Source organism: Salvelinus fontinalis, chromosome 25 (genome assembly GCF_029448725.1).
Source record: "Salvelinus fontinalis isolate EN_2023a chromosome 25, ASM2944872v1, whole genome shotgun sequence".
Taxonomy (NCBI): domain Eukaryota; kingdom Metazoa; phylum Chordata; class Actinopteri; order Salmoniformes; family Salmonidae; genus Salvelinus; species Salvelinus fontinalis.
This window is the reverse complement of record NC_074689.1, coordinates 15,400,985-15,416,965: the sequence shown is the minus strand read 5'-3', so window position 1 is coordinate 15,416,965 and position 15,981 is coordinate 15,400,985. Positions and strand designations below refer to the sequence as shown.

Genomic DNA, 15,981 nt, shown 5'->3' with positions numbered 1-15,981 from the left:
AAAGCGATCATACACTGTTTACCAGGGGGCAGGGCTACCAACGTTAAGGCTAATCTGAAGATGGTGCTGGCGAGTGTATTTTTATTTTATTTATTTTACCGTTATTTTACCAGGTAAGTTGACTGAGAACACGTTCTCATTTGCAGCAACAACCTGGGGAATAGTTACAGGGGAGAGGAGGGGGATGAATGAGCCAATTGTAAACTGGGGATTATTAGGTGACCATGATGGTTTGAGGGCCAGATTGGGAATTTAGCCAGGACACCGGGGTTAACACCCCTACTCTTACGATAAGTGCCATGGGATCTTTTATTGACCTCAGAGAGTCAGGACATCCGTTTAACATCCCATCCGAAAGACGGCACCCTACACAGGGCAGTGTCCCCAATCACTGCCCTGGGGCATTGGGATATTTTTTAGACCAGAGGAAAGAGTGCCTCCTACTGGCCCTCCAACACCACTTCCAGCAGCATCTGGTCTCCCATCCAGGGACTGACCAGGACCAACCCTGCTTAGCTTCAGAAGCAAGCCAGCAGTGGTATGCAGGGTGGTATGCTGCTGGCATACAATAGAGATATTGTTATCCACGTTGGCACCAACAATGTTAGGATGAAACAGTCAGAAACAGTCAGAGGTCACCAAGCGCAACATAGCTTCAGCATGTAAATCAGCTAGAAAGATGTGTCGGCATCGAGTAATTGTGTCTGGCCCCCGCCCAGTTAGGGTGAGTGATGAGCTCTACAGCAGAGTCTCACAACTCAATCGCTGGTTGAAAACTGTTTTCTGCCCCTCCCAAAAGACAGAAGTTGTAGATAATTGGCCCTCTTTCTGGGACTCGCCCACAAACAGGACCAAGCCTGGCCTGCTGAGGAGTGACGGACTCCATCCTAGCTGGAGGGGTGCTCTCATCTTATCTACCAACATAGACAGGGCTCTAACTCCTCTAGCTCCACAATGAAATAGGGTGCAGGCCAGGCAGCAGGCTGTTAGCCAGCCTGCCAGCTTAGTGGAGTCTGCCACTAGCACAGTCAGTGTAGTCAGCTCAGCTATCCACATTGAGACCGTGTCTGTGCCTCGACCTAGGTTGGGCAAAACTAAACATGGCGGTGTTCGCCTTAGCAATCTCACTAGGATAAAGACCTCCTCCATTCCTGCCATTATTGAAAGAGATCATGATACCTCACATCTCAAAATAGGGCTACTTAATGTTAGATCCCTCACTTCAAAGGTAGTTATAGTCAATGAACTAATCACTGATCATAATTTTGATGTGATTGGCCTGACTGAAACATGGCTTAAGCCTGATGAATTTACTGTGTTAAATGAGGCCTCACCTCCTGGTTACACTAGTGACCATATCCCCCGTGCATCCCGCAAAGGCGGAGGTGTTGTTAACATTTACAATAGCAAATTTCAATTTACAAAACAAAAAAAGGTGTTTTCGTCTTTTGAGCTTCTAGTCATGAAATCTATGCAGCCTACTCAATCACTTTTTATAGCTACTGTTTACAGGCTTCCTGGGCCATATACAGCGTTCCTCGCTGAGTTCCCTGAATTCCTATCGGACCTTGTAGTCATAGCAGATAATATTCAAATTTTTGGTGATGTTAATATTCACATGGAAAAGTCCACAGACCCACTCCAAAAGGCTTTCGGAGCCATCATCGACTCAATGGGTTTTGTCCAACATGTCTCTGGACCTACTCACTGCCACAGTCATACTCTGGATCTAGTTTTGTCCCATGGAATAAATGTTGTAGATCTTAATGTTTTTCCTCATAATCCTGGACTATCAGACCACCATTTTATTACGTTTGCAATCGCAACAAATAATCTCCTCAGACCCCAACCAAGAAGCATTAAAAGTCATGCTATAAATTCTCAGACAACACAAAGATTCCTTGATGCCCTTCCAGACTCCCTCTGCCTACCCAAGGACGTCAGAGGACAAAAATCAGTTAACCACCTAACTGAGGAACTCAATTTAACCTTGCGCAATACCCTAGATGCAGTTGCACCCCTAAAAACTAAAAACATTTGTCATAAGAAACTAGCTCCCTGGTATACAGAAAATACCCGAGCTCTGAAGCAAGCTTCCAGAAAATTGGAACGGAAATGGCGCCACATAATTTTGGAAGTCTTCCGACTAGCTTGGAAAGACAGTAACGTGCAGTATCGAAGAGCCCTCACTGCTGCTCGATCATCCTATTTTCTCAACTCAATTGAGGAAAATAAGAACATTCCGAAATGTATTTTTGATACAGTCGCAAAGCTAACTAAAAAGCAGCATTCCCCAAGTGAGGATGGCTTTGACTTCAGCAGTAATAAATTCATGAACTTCTTTGAGGAAAAGATCATGATCATTAGAAAGCAAATTACGGACTCCTCTTTAAATCTGCGTATTCCTCCAAAGTTCAGCTGTCCTGAGTCTGCACAACTCTGCCAGGACCTAGGATCAAGAGAGACACTCAAGTGTTTTAGTACTATATCTCTTGACACAATGATGAAAATAATCATTGCCTCTAAACCTTCAAGCTGCATACTGGACCCTATTCCAACTAAACTACTGAAAGAGCTGCTTCCTGTGCTTGGCCCTCCTATGTTGAACATAATAAACAGCTCTCTATCCACCAGATGTGTACCAAACTCACTAAACGTGGCAGTAATAAAGCCTCTCTTGAAAAAGCCAAACCTTGACCCAGAAAATATAAAAAACTATCGTCCTATATCGAATCTTCCATTCCTCTCAAAAAAAATGGAAAAAGCTGTTGCACAGCAACTCACTGCCTCACTGCCAAACAATGTATACGAAATGCTTCAGTCTGGTTTTAGACCCCATCATAGCACTGAGACTGCACTTGTGAAGGTGGTAAATGACCTTTTAATGGCGTCAGACCGAGGCTCTGCATCTGTCCTCGTGCTCCTAGACCTTAGTGCTGCCTTTGATACCATCAATCACCACATTCATTTGGAGAGATTTGAAACCCAAATTGGTCTACACGGACAAGTTCTGGCCTGGTTTAGATCCTATCTGTCGAGAAAGATATCAGTTTGTCTCTGTGAATGGTATGTCCTCTGACAAATCAACTGTACATTTCGGTGTTCCTCAAGGTTCCGTTTTAGGACCACTATTGTTTTCACTATATATTCTACCTCTTGGGGTTGCAATTCGAATACATAATGTTAACTTTCACTGCTATGCGGACGACACACAGCTGTACATTTCAATGAAACATGGTGAAGCCCCAAAATTGCCCTCGCTAGAAGCCTGTGTTTCAGACATAAGGAAGTGGATGGCTGAAAACGTTCTGCTTTTAAACTCGGACAAAACAGAGATGCTTGTTCTAGGTCCCAAGAAACAAAGAGATCTTCTGTTGAATCTGACAATTAATCTTGATGGTTGTAAAGTCGTCTCAAATAAAACTGTGAAGGACCTCGGCATTACTCTGGGCCCTGATCTCTCTTTTGACGAACATATCAAGACTGTTTCAAGGACAGCTTTTTTCCATCTACGTAACATTGCAAAAATCAGAAACTTTCTGTCCAAAAATTATGCAGAAAAATTAATCCATGCTTTTGTTACTTCTAGGTTAGACTACTGCAATACTCTACTTTCCGGCTACCCAGATAAATCACTAAATAAACTTCAGTTAGTGCTAAATACGGCTGCTAGAATCCTGGCTAGAACCAAACAATTGGATCATATTACTCCAGTGCTAGCCTCCCTACACTGGCTTCCTGTTAAGGCAAGGGCTGATTTCAAGGTTTTACTGCCAACCTACAAAGCATTACATGGGCTTGCTCCTACCTATCTTTCCGATTTGATCCTGCCGTACATACCTACACGTACGCTACGGTCACAAGACGCAGGCCTCCTAATTGTCCCTAGAATTTCTAAGCAAACAGCTGGAGGCAGGGCTTTCTCCTATAGATCTCAATTTTTATGGAATGGTCTGCCTACCCATGTGAGAGACGCAGACTCGGTCTCAACTTTTAAGTCTTTACTGAAGACTCATCTCTTCAGTGGGTCATATGATTGAGTGTAGTCTGGCCCAGGAGTGTGAAGGTGAACGGAAAGGCTCTGGAGCAACGAACCGCCCTTGCTGTCTCTGCCTGGCCGGTTCCCCTCTCTCAACTGGGATTCTCTGCCTCTAACCCTATTACAGGGGCTGAGTCACTGGCTTACTGGTGCTCTTTCATGCCGTCCCTAGAAGGGGTCACTTGAGTGGGTGGAGTCACTGACGTGATCTTCCTGTCTGGGTTGGCGCCCCGCCTTGGGTTGTGCCGTGGCGGAGATGTTTGTGGGCTATACTCGGCCTTGTCTCAGGATGGTAAGTTGGTGGTTGAAGATATCCCTCTAGTGGTGTGTGGGCTGTGCTTTGGCAAAGTGGGTGGGGTTATATCCTTCCTGTTTGGCTCTGTCCGAGGGTATCATCGGATGGGGCAACAGTGTCTCCTGACCCCTCCTGTCTCAGCCTCCAGTATTTATGCTGCAGTAGTTTATGTGTCGGAGGGCTAGGGTCAGTTTGTTATATCTAGAGTACTTCCCCTGTCTTATCCGGTGTCCTGTGTGAATTTAAGTATGCTCTCTCTAATTCTCTCTTTCTCTCTTTCTTTCTCTCTCTCGGAGGACCTGAGCCCTAGGACCATGCCTCAGGACTACCTGGCATGATGACTCCTTGCTGTCCCCAGTCCACCTGGCTGTGCTGCTGCTCCAGTTTCAACTGTTCTGCCTGCGGCTATGGAACCCTGACCTGTTCACCGGATGTGCTACCTGTCCCAGACCTGCTGTTTTCAACTCTCTAGAGACTGTAGGAGAGGTACAGATACTCTTAATGATCGGCTATGAAAAGCCAACTGACATTTACTCCTGAGGTGCTGACTTGCTGCACCCTCGACAACTACTGTGATTATTATTATTTGACCATGCTGGTCATTTATGAACGATTGAACATCTTGGCCATGTTCTGTTATAATCTCCACCCGGCACAGCCAGAAGAGGACTGGCCACCACTCATAGCCTGGTTCCGCTCTAGGTTTCTTCCTAGGTTTTGGCCTTTCTAGGGAGTTTTTCCTAGCCACCGTGCTTCTACACCTGCATTGCTTGCTGTTTGGGGTTTTAGGCTGTGTCACGACTTCAACCGAGGCAGGCTCTCCTTCCCGTTCGGGTGGCGCTCGGCGGTCGTCGTCACCGGCCTACTAGCTGCCACTGACTCTTTTTCCTCCCCCTCCTTATGTGTTTATTTGTATCACCTGGTTTGAGTTAATTGGTAATTAGTGTGGCTTTATTAGTCAGCCAGCCTGTATGCTTATTTGTGCGGGATTGTTCGTCTGTAGCTGTGGATTTCGGGAGTGGTGTATTGTATTGTATACTGGGTTTGTCTCCCGTATTAGTAGACAGGTGTTTCTGACACCCAGTAAGTCCGTGTTGGACATTTTGGTTTGCCGGTTGGAAATTAAAAATCACCGCATTGAAGCTCTGCTGTTCCTGCGTCTGATTTCCCACCCCCCGACACCCAGGTCGTTACAGGCTGGTTTTCTGTACAGCACTTTGAGATATCAGCTGATGTAAGAAGGGCTATATAAATACATTTGATTTGATTTGATTCACACAGTGCACCTGCTTGACTTGAAGCCAGCCATTACTAATACACCAATGCTTTGTTTGTCCGACAATGTCAGAGATTGACAGAGACATTGCGTTAAAACTCCAGTCCTCTTAGTGGCTTTGGGGTAACAAACACCACCCTCACAAGGTGCCACCAAAGAGGGACATTGGACAAAAAACTGATCCAACAAATGTCTGTCCTCTATCATGAAAAAGATAGCAGAAAGTTCTCCCCAAAGGGACTGACTATGATAATAGTTCAGCAAGTGTTTCTGGTGCTACCTCATCACTGAGCGTAATGACAAAGCAGTGGATCCAAATCATTAAATCAGCCGGCTGGAATAGAAGCCACGCTCTGTGCCTGGTCAGTCTCAAGAAAGACACCGATTCCCAGGAGAAAATGAGCACTAACAACCTGGAATAATAGGTTTGAGTTTTTAGTTTGCACTGCAGACGCCTGGGCCAATCAATGGCTAAGCGATAATGCAATCAAGAGATGGAGTCCATACCTGAAAAGCTGCCTGAAGACAGAAGCTGGACCGATCGATAGGGGACTGGGAGAGAAGCCTGCTATACTTTGAAGTACACCACTGCAGATTTTGAGACCAGGGCTGAATAGAATATCTATCAAATAGTATTCTGGTTGGGTCTGAGTTTCAGAGCCCCAGAAAGGTAGTGAGCTGTTGGTTTGTATCTGTAACTGGGAGCTGATGCAGGAGGAGATGCTGGCTGATGGTTGATAGTGATGCTGGCTGATGGTTGTGAACATTGCTCAGAACACTAATGCGATGGGGAACAGCTGTGCTGGCTGCTGTTCTTAACCCCTCCATCTCACGTCAAACCACATACGCAGTCAGGGAGCCGAAGCCACATGGAACACACACACATCCACACACACACACACACACACACACACACACACACACACACACACACACACACACACACACACATCCACACACATCCACACACACACACACACGCACACATCCACACACACACAGAGCTAAAACAGACCAAGCTCATGTCAGGTAACTCTCAGCATGTCATTTGTATAGTTGTTAGTTGTTGTCCCATGACATATCAGAGGAGTGACTGTCTGAAAGGCCTGTCTTTGAAGACGCAAAGCTTAAGTCCTTCTGTGATGTGAAGTCACTCTGTGGAGTTTCATTCTGCTGATGGAAACCATGGATGACTCATGTGTTGTTCCAGAGTGTGAATTACGCGGGGGAAAGGGAGGGGAATGAGAGATATGACCCCTGCTAAACTAAACGAAAGTCATACTTTGGGGGAGTGTCTAAATAATACTAATTTAACCATTCTCCTATTTCTTTAAAACACAATTTTGTACTTATACAGTGATAAAATTGAAAATAAAAGCTTATTTCAAATGGAACAATCACCCCCAACTGTCATGGTGTCACGTTCCTGACCTATTTCTGTTAGTTTGTTGTTTGTGTAAGTTGGTCAGGACGTGAGTTTGGGTGGGCATTCTATGTTGTCTGTTTCTATGTTGGTTTATGGGTTGCCTGGTATGGCTCTTAATTAGAGGCAGGTGTTTGGCGTTCCTCTAATTAAGAGTCATATTTAGGTAGGTTGCTTCACAGTGTTCGTTGTGGGTGGTTGTCTCCTGTGTCTGTGTTTGTCGCACCATACGGGACTGTTCGGTTTGTTTGTTCATCGTTATTTTATGTGTAGGCTATTTTCCCTGTTCGTGCGTTCTTCGTGTTTATGTAAGTTCGTCGTCCAGGTCTGTCTACTCCGTTTGTTATTTTGTTTATTAGTCAAGTGTATTTCGTTTTTCGTGTTTTTCCGTCTTTACTTTAATAAATATCATGTCTTCAAAATCCGCTGCATTTTGGTTCAATCCCTGCTCCTCCTCTTTGGATGAAGAGGAGGAGGACAACCGTTACACATGGTTTAAAAAACAAATCCCATGTGGCTGCACTTGTCATCCCAGGATAGTCTGGTATTACTTGACTTTTCTTTTTACAAAAACGGTAAATTTGTTAGTAAGAGGCATCAATTAATTCAGGCCTCAAGAGTGTAGGCCCAATGACAATTGCAGAGTGTGACTTTTCAGTGTTTTGTAATATTTGTCTGTCCATTCATCAAATGGCGTGTACACAGTTTGGATGCTGGAATAATTTTGGAGTGGACGAACTTGCGCAGGTAGCCTTTTTAAAGTGATTTGTTTGACAATCAGATGAAATCATCAGGCATGACTGCGTTCTTGCCACATTAAAAGGTAATTCATGTTTACCATTAAATGACATGTCTTTACTATTAGCCCCCCCCCCAAAAAAAAGTCACGTAGTAGTCCCCCCCCCACACTCAAATGTCACGTTATAATTCAAACGTTATGTTAGTCACAAAGGAAATACTACCATACTGGCATTCTAATACTGCAGTTGAAGAGTTTGGCACGAAATATGTCATTACAAACGCATTTGTTTTTTAGACACAAGGCAATGACGTAATAGAAATAAGATTACTCTAGTATTGAACATATGTTGCATTAATGGCATTTAACAACATATCACCGACTATAGACAGCCATTATGTGTTGTTTTTAAGTTTGAGAACTGGGGTTTAGAAATGGGGGCATCCCTCCCTTGTAATATTCTTGTCTTCGTCATGCATAACATTCTGGTAAAGGACGTCTAAGCTGTTAATTGTCATTTTGGGGAATATGCAATGATTACTTACATTGCTTTAGGCTAGTTTTGGAGAGCAGTTCGACTTTTAATTACCACAGAAACTAATGAAAAATCTACCACAGTCATAAAAGACATTGAAATTCATTGAAACTCCAGCAATGCCAGACAGACAGTCCTGATTACCCCTGTTGGCAAATATCCTCTCTCTCGCTATCTCACTCTCACACCCAGCCATTAAATGACAGATGCTCTGATTCTCGCTACGTTTCTGCCTCTCTTCCCAGGTTGAAATAAAGTTCTGCAACGGCCTTGTGGCTCGTCATTGTGGCACACCCAGAGTTTAATCAAACAAAATACCCTCCACAAAGAGTGACTCATCATAGTTTTACCTAAATACTATCTTATCTGGAGAAGGTATAATATCATTAGGGTGATGATGCATATGGCCAAGGTGCAAGCAGGGTTTGCTGTAGCCTTAGTCAACTGTTCCGGTTTTTACTGAATCGCAGTCACAGAAAGTATTCAGTGTTGATAGACAAGTTTAGCTTCTCATTCAAATTATCTTCTGGCACCTCTTCCGGAGTGTTCGGGCACAGGAGGAATGTGAGGAGTGACACTGTGAATGTGAGAGAGAAAGTGTGAGCGACCCTATTTATGGTGCTTATTGTGTATAATGAAATGGCCAAGTGCCGACTGATAGAGACACTGACATTAAACCACAATCTATCTACATTGGGTATCATAAATGTTCGCCCCTCTTGAATTTTTTCACATTTTGTGAAATTAGAAAGTGGGATTTAAAAAAAAATATTAATGAAAAATCAAACACTAATATACCTTGATTAGATAAATATTCACCCACCTGAGTCAATACATGTCAGAAACACATTTAGCAGAGATTACAGATGTGTCTTCTTTGGTTAAGTCTATAAGAGCATTGCACACCTGGATTGTACAATATTTGCCCATTTGTTATTTTTTAAATTCTTCAAGCTTTGTCAAGGTGTTGGGGATCATGGCTAGACAGAAATGTTCAAGTCTTGCCATACATTTTCAAGCAGATTTAAGTCAAAACTCTAACTTGGCCACTCAGGAACATTCCCTGTCTTCTTGGTAAGCAACTCCAGCTTAGATTTGGCCTTGTGTTGTACTTTATTGTCCTGCTGAAAAGTAAATCCCAGTGTCTGATGTAAAGCAGACTGAAGCAGGTTTTCTTCTAGGAGTTTGCCTATGTTTAGTTCCATCTAGTTTCTTATTATCCTGAAAATCTCCCCCGTCTTTGCTGATGTCAAGCATACCCATACCATGATGCAGCCACCAGCACGCTTGAAAATAAGGAGGCAGTTATTTAGTGATGTGTTGTACATAAGGCTTTGCATTTAGGCCTAAAAGTGTGTTCCGTTGCCGTGTTTTTTTGCAGTATTACTTTACTGCCTTGTTGCATACAGGATACATGTTTTGAAATATTTTGATTGTGTATATTTGTATTCTTCTTTTCACTCTGTCATTTAGGTCATTATTGTGGAGTAACTTCAATGTTGTTGATCCATCCTCAGTTTTCTAACATCACAGCCATTGATCTCTGTAGCTGTTTTAAAATGACCAATGGCCTCATGATGACATCCCTGAGCAGTTTCCTTCCTGTCCTGCAGCTCAGTTCAGAAGGACGACTGTATCTTTGTTGTTTCTGGGTGGTTTAATACATCCTCCACAGCATAGTTATTAACTTGACCAAGCTTAAAGAGATATGCAATGTCTGATTTGTTCATGTTACTCATCTACCAATCACTGCCCTTCTTTGAGGCGTTGAAAAGCTCCCGGGTCTTTGTATTTGAATCTGCTTGAAATTACAGATGTTTTATCTATGGGGGCCAGAGGAAGGGGTAGTCATTCAAAAATAATGTAACTTATTATGTGTTATTTGTTAAGCCAATTTTTACTTCTGAACTAATTTAGGTTTGACTAAACAAAAGGGGTGAATACTTTTGCAACAACTATATATATTTTTTTTAACATTTTTTACAATTTGTTAACATTTGAAGTTTCATTCTAAAACCTTATCTATCCACTTTCAGAAATGTCAGTAAATTAGCTTATATATGTTTTCAAGAAATTATGGAAGAGATTAGTGTGTTTTTCATGATGGTTTCATTTCAGAGATACAAATAATATTTTTCTAAATGCTATAAATCCCCCTCACTCTCATAGAAATATGTAGTACAGCTAGGTTTTACAATGTAGGAAAATGTAATTGTATGGTGATTGAACCATTCCTAGCATGTTAATTGTAACGCCAACAAACCTTAGTAACCTTACTATGCTACAAACCTAAGAGCCAGGGGTCTATGGGACTAAGAACAAACAATGAGAAAAACAACAAAAACACCAAGCAGGCAGAGAGACAGAGAGAAAGAAAGATATCCACTGAGGATGAGAAAGCTACATGGTGTATATGTTCCACTGTCAGACCTCTGGCAGCGCTGGACAGACATGTGGTCAATGCACTTCCTCTGTTAGGTTTGTTTGGTCTCTGGGCTGTATCAGGGATAGTTTTGGCTGTCTTCCTTCCCAATATTGTACAAGCTTGGTTTGTGTGTGTGTGTGGGTGGACGGGTGGGGGGGGGGGGGGGGGGGGGGGGGGGCAGAAGTCCTTACAAGGATAGTAAAAAAAATTGCCGGTCCCCACAAAGAAAAAGGCTATTTTGCTTAGAGGTTAGGTTTAGGGTTAGAGTTACAATTAGGGTTATGGTTAGAATTAGGGTTAGGTTTAGGGTTAGAGGTTAGGTTAAGGTTAGGGTTAGGTTAGGGGTTAGGGAAAATAGGATTTTGAATGGGAATCAGTTGTTTGTTCCCCACAAGATAGTAAAACAAACGTATGTGTGTGTGTATGAGAAAGAGAGACAAGATAGAGAAGAGAGAGAGAGACAAGAGAGACGAGAGAGACGAGAGAAGAGAGAAAAGAGAGTGAGAAAAGAGAGAGAAAAGAGAGAGAAAGAAAGAGAGAAGAGAGACAGGAGAGACAAAAAAGAGACAAGAGAGACAAGAGAGAGAGAGACAAGAGAGACACAAGAGAGATTAGAGAGACAAGGGGGACAAGAGAGAGAGACAAGAGAGAGACAAGAGAAAGAGATACAAGAGAAAGAGAGACAAGAGAGACAGAAGAGAGAGAGACAATGGAGACACAAGAGAGAGATGAGAGAGACAAGGGTGACGAGAGAGATTGACAAGAGAGACAAGATAGACACGAGAAACATGAGAGACAAGAGAGACAAGAAAGAGACAAGAGAGAGACAAGAGAGACAAGAGATACGAGAGAGACAAGAGAGATGAGCGAGACAAGAGAGAGACAAGAGAAACAAGAGAGACAAGAGAGAGAGAGAGATACAAGAGAGAGAGACGAGAGAGACAAGAGTGACAAGAGAGAGAGAGAGAGACAAGAGAGACGAGAGAGGGACAAGAGAGACAAGATAGACACGAGAAACATGAGACAAGAGAGAGAGACAAGAGAGACAAGAGATACGAGAGAGACAAGAGAGATGAGCGAGACAAGAGAGAGACAAGAGAAACAAGAGAGACAAGAGAGAGAGAGAGATACAAGAGAGAGAGACGAGAGACAAGAGTGACAAGAGAGAGAGAGAGAGACAAGAGAGACGAGAGAGGGACAAGAGAGACAAGAGTGACAAGAGAGAGAGAGAGACAGGAGAGAGAGAGACAAGTGAGAGAGAGACACAAGAGAGAGAAGAGACAAGATAGACAAGAGAGAGAGAGATAAGAGAGAGAAACAGGAGAGAGACAACAGAGAGACATGAGAGAGAGAGAGACAAGACAGAGAGAGACAAGAGAGAGCGACAAGAGAGAAAGGAGAGACGAGAGAGACAAGAGAGAGACAGGGAGAGAGACATGGAGAGAGAGAGAGACAATAGAGAGAGCGACAAGAGAGAAAGGAGAGAAAAGAGAGAGAGAGACAATAGAGCGACAAGAGAGAAAGGAGAGAAAAGAGAGAGACAAGAGAGAAGAGAGCGAGAGACAATAGTTCAAGAGGGATGAAAGTTGAATAGCAGCCAGACTTAAGCTTCCTGATGACATCATTAATTACACACACACACACACACACACACACACACACACACACACACACACACACACACACACACACACACACACACACACACACACACACACACACACACACACACACACACACACACACACACACACACACACACACACACAGCTTTCCCAGACCACACACAGCTTTCCCAGACCTGTACAATAATAATGGGTTTCACATAAAGAGTCGGAGGATATACTACAATATCACATGTAATACAAAGATAAAGTAGACTTGGAATAATAGACGTGAATGGGATTTTTATTTTATTTTTATTATTCGTCATAGTTGTGGAGATGAAAAGTGTAGTATACATGCTTATGGGAGTGTTAATTTGAAGCTGGGTCCAACTTATAGGTAACCAGTAACTGATCCAGTCCTGGTCTGAGGCTTACCTTTGTGACGTCTTCTTGTATTTCCTTCTGTGGAAGAAAAACAAGTACACCATTAATGTTTATGGCATCATTCTCCACGTTCTATTGCAATTTTCAGAAGAATCAATCCATCCAATATATGAATCCATTTTGTTACATGTAATTCTATACCGTAGGTGGAGCACATGACGTCATACATTATATCATTCATCTACATGCTTGGAATGAACTTGAAAAAGATTATGGATGTGTGAAATCGCACGTTATTTGCTTTATAGTACACTAATTTTGACCAGGGCCCAAAGAGATCTGGTCAACAGTAGTGCACCATATTAGGAAATAGGGTACCGTTCGGGACGCAACCTATGTCCTCTGGGTTTTCATCCTCTTTTAATATCTATAGACACATATCGAGATGATGTGCATTTGGTACATTTATAGCGGATGATCCCTTTAATCTAAAGGCAACACTATCCTGCATGTCAGACAGTCAACAGTGATGTTGGTTTAGCTTTGGGACTGAATTATCATCCACCTTCGTAGAGACAAGCAAATATGCCGTTCAGAAAGTGATTTGATTGATAAAGAATTATTGTGGAATGGATCGTTTTTGCACAAGCACTCCGACACTTGAAAGGGTGACAGTTGGGTGACAGTTGGGTGACAGATTCTCTATTAGCAAATTCAGACGTTTGATAAGGCCATAAAAGGAAAGAAAACCGAAAGATGATGGGAAGGAAATGAGAAAACAGAAAAAATATGAAATACATGTTTCTGTTATTTGACATGGTATATACCTAAACACACGGTGAACAATTCTCAGGAGAGTATTATCAACAGTCCTCTCTCATTCTGTTTATCTCTCCCTCTCTCTTTTATATCTCTGTTCTCTCTCAGTCCCAGTCAGGAAGTGTATGGGACAGATAAGATCATGGATACAATGACCAGAAAACTAAACACAGACCACAGAAACAGAATGTATTCTAATTCTATGGTCCAGACACCCGGTTACATGATCTGGCCTGGGTCATGTTCAGCCGATCAGTTTGTCTGTTCTTAGCCCCATAGACCTCTGGCTCTTAGGTGTGCAGCTGACTGCAGGCTGTGACCTCATGGTGTCAACATATTATTGTTGGCATTACTATTAATATGCTAAGAGGGGTTCAATCACCATACAATTATCTTTTCCTCCATACACACGTAACCACAACACATTTTACGTCTCCACCGTTCATATATGAGCCCACCTGGATTGTGGTGAAATTCATACAACTCTCCTAAAGCAAATTACAGATTAATTAGGCCTAAACTTCAATGTCTGTAAGTCTGTGGTCAGTCACCAGTTAGACTCATCTCCCAAAACGCTATCCAGGGCACCGTGAAGCCACAGTAAAAGCAATGAGAGAGAGGGTTTATAGGGCATATAAACATTAAACCACATTCCCCATCTCTTCCTGATCGCCCGCCTTTTGTGTGTGTGAGAGAGAAAGAGACAGAGATATTGAGAGATAGAGAGAGAAAGAGATAGAAATATATATATATATAAATAGAGAGAGAGAGATAGAAAAATAGATATAAATAGAGAGAGAGATAGAAAGAGAGATATAACTAGTGAGATATATAAATATATATATATATATATATACATATATATATATATATAGAGAGAGAGAGATAAATATATATATATATAGAGAGAGAGAGATAAATAAATATATATATATAGAGGAGATAATTAAAAATTTAAAAAAATATATATATATATATATATAGAGAGAGAGAGAGAGAGAGAGAGGACAGGCTCATGTTGACGTCGGAACAGTCAATCAATGTCATCTGTGAGGAATGATGACCAGACAAGACGAGACGGATGGTCCCTGAGATTAGGACCGGGACAAATGGTTGTTGCCTGGGCCAATTATCTGTCTATGATGGAGAGGTTTCTAGTATAGTATATCTATGGTCTAGGGTCAGGGCTGGGCCCATAGGCATCAAGCATCTCAGAGTAGGAGTGCTGATCTAGGATCAGGTCTTGTAATCTTGTTCTAAAAGGCTAAACTGATCCTAAATCAGCACTCCTACTCTGAGACGCTTAAAACGTACAGCCCCTGATCTCGTAATTCTATATTGAGGGTCTACTGGGGTGATGTTGTCACTCATAATGACAGAAGATTAGGCAACACTGATGGACATCAGGGACTGCAGCCTGAGCGACAGGATCACAGCTGAGACCATCCATACTCTCTGATGACACACAGAGGCAGACAACAATGTGTTCGTTTCTACTGCCTTGAGTTCATATACTGAACATTGGAAATGTACACACACAAGCACAAACCTATCCATACAGTATGCACAAACACGTGTGCTTTCATTAAAACACATAATGTGCGGGGATCAAATGTGTATCTTCGGGGGTTATTTCTACGTCATTGGGGTGCAAACATCTTCCTCATCACGTTTCTTCATCCTAAAATGTAACATGTAGTATCTTTCCCCTCTTTATTTCTATCTATGTGAAGCTTCGATGCAGAGGGGAAAACAGTCAGAAAACAGCAGACAGCCAATTAGTAATTATGAGTGGCTAATCGTTAGCTGTGTGTAATTGTGTTGACTGCCTGGCTGCCTGTGTGTCAGTGTTGACTGCCTGGTTGTATTCTGTAACCTCTGGGTCCCTGGATGTTTGGTCCTTTCTGCTACATTAACCTGATTACGCATGTACTTTACTGGCTCATTCGATAAGGCAAATCCTTATAAAATATATCCTCTGATAATATGTATAGAAAAACAGAAGCGCAAAGCCTGTGTAGAGTAATGTAAAAAAAAACATCTGTCATTCCTAAACATTTTCTGGTCATGAAGAGCTTTTAAATTCATAATAAACGCACCTGCAAACAAATATGCACTTCGAGCATCAAACATAATGAATTTTGTTGAAACCATCAAATGACAAAATAGGCTGATGTTGCATGAGTGGTATTGATTCCACATTCCTCTGTAAACATGTTGTCCACGGAACTTTCACAGAGGTTTTAAAGGCATTTCAACCATTAACTCTTAACTTTCAATGTGTTTGAAAATGAGCCCCCAAAAAAGTACCAAATTGACAGGATTGGTAATCTAGGCTGCAGTACACTCAAAGTTAAGCGTGAACAGAGTGAAATACTTGCACTCAAAACACTAAAACACAAGTATGCAGAGACATAAACACTGACAAATCATTAACAC

The 15,981-nt window shown here is 42.2% G+C and overlaps 1 protein-coding gene across 8 annotated transcripts in view; it reads right to left on the bottom strand.

The window, feature by feature from the left end:
* Positions 1 to 15,981, bottom strand: part of pde1ca (phosphodiesterase 1C, calmodulin-dependent a) — a 188,855-nt gene that overhangs the window by 116,123 nt on the left and 56,751 nt on the right. For 3 of the 8 annotated variants that reach the window (XM_055881379.1, XM_055881377.1, XM_055881378.1), the window contains exon 2: positions 12,775 to 12,801. The exons of the other annotated variants lie outside the window; for them this stretch is intronic. In XM_055881379.1, the coding sequence (XP_055737354.1) occupies positions 12,775 to 12,801 (27 nt within the window). The remainder of the gene's footprint in view (positions 1 to 12,774; positions 12,802 to 15,981) is intronic. 8 annotated transcript variants of the gene reach the window in all.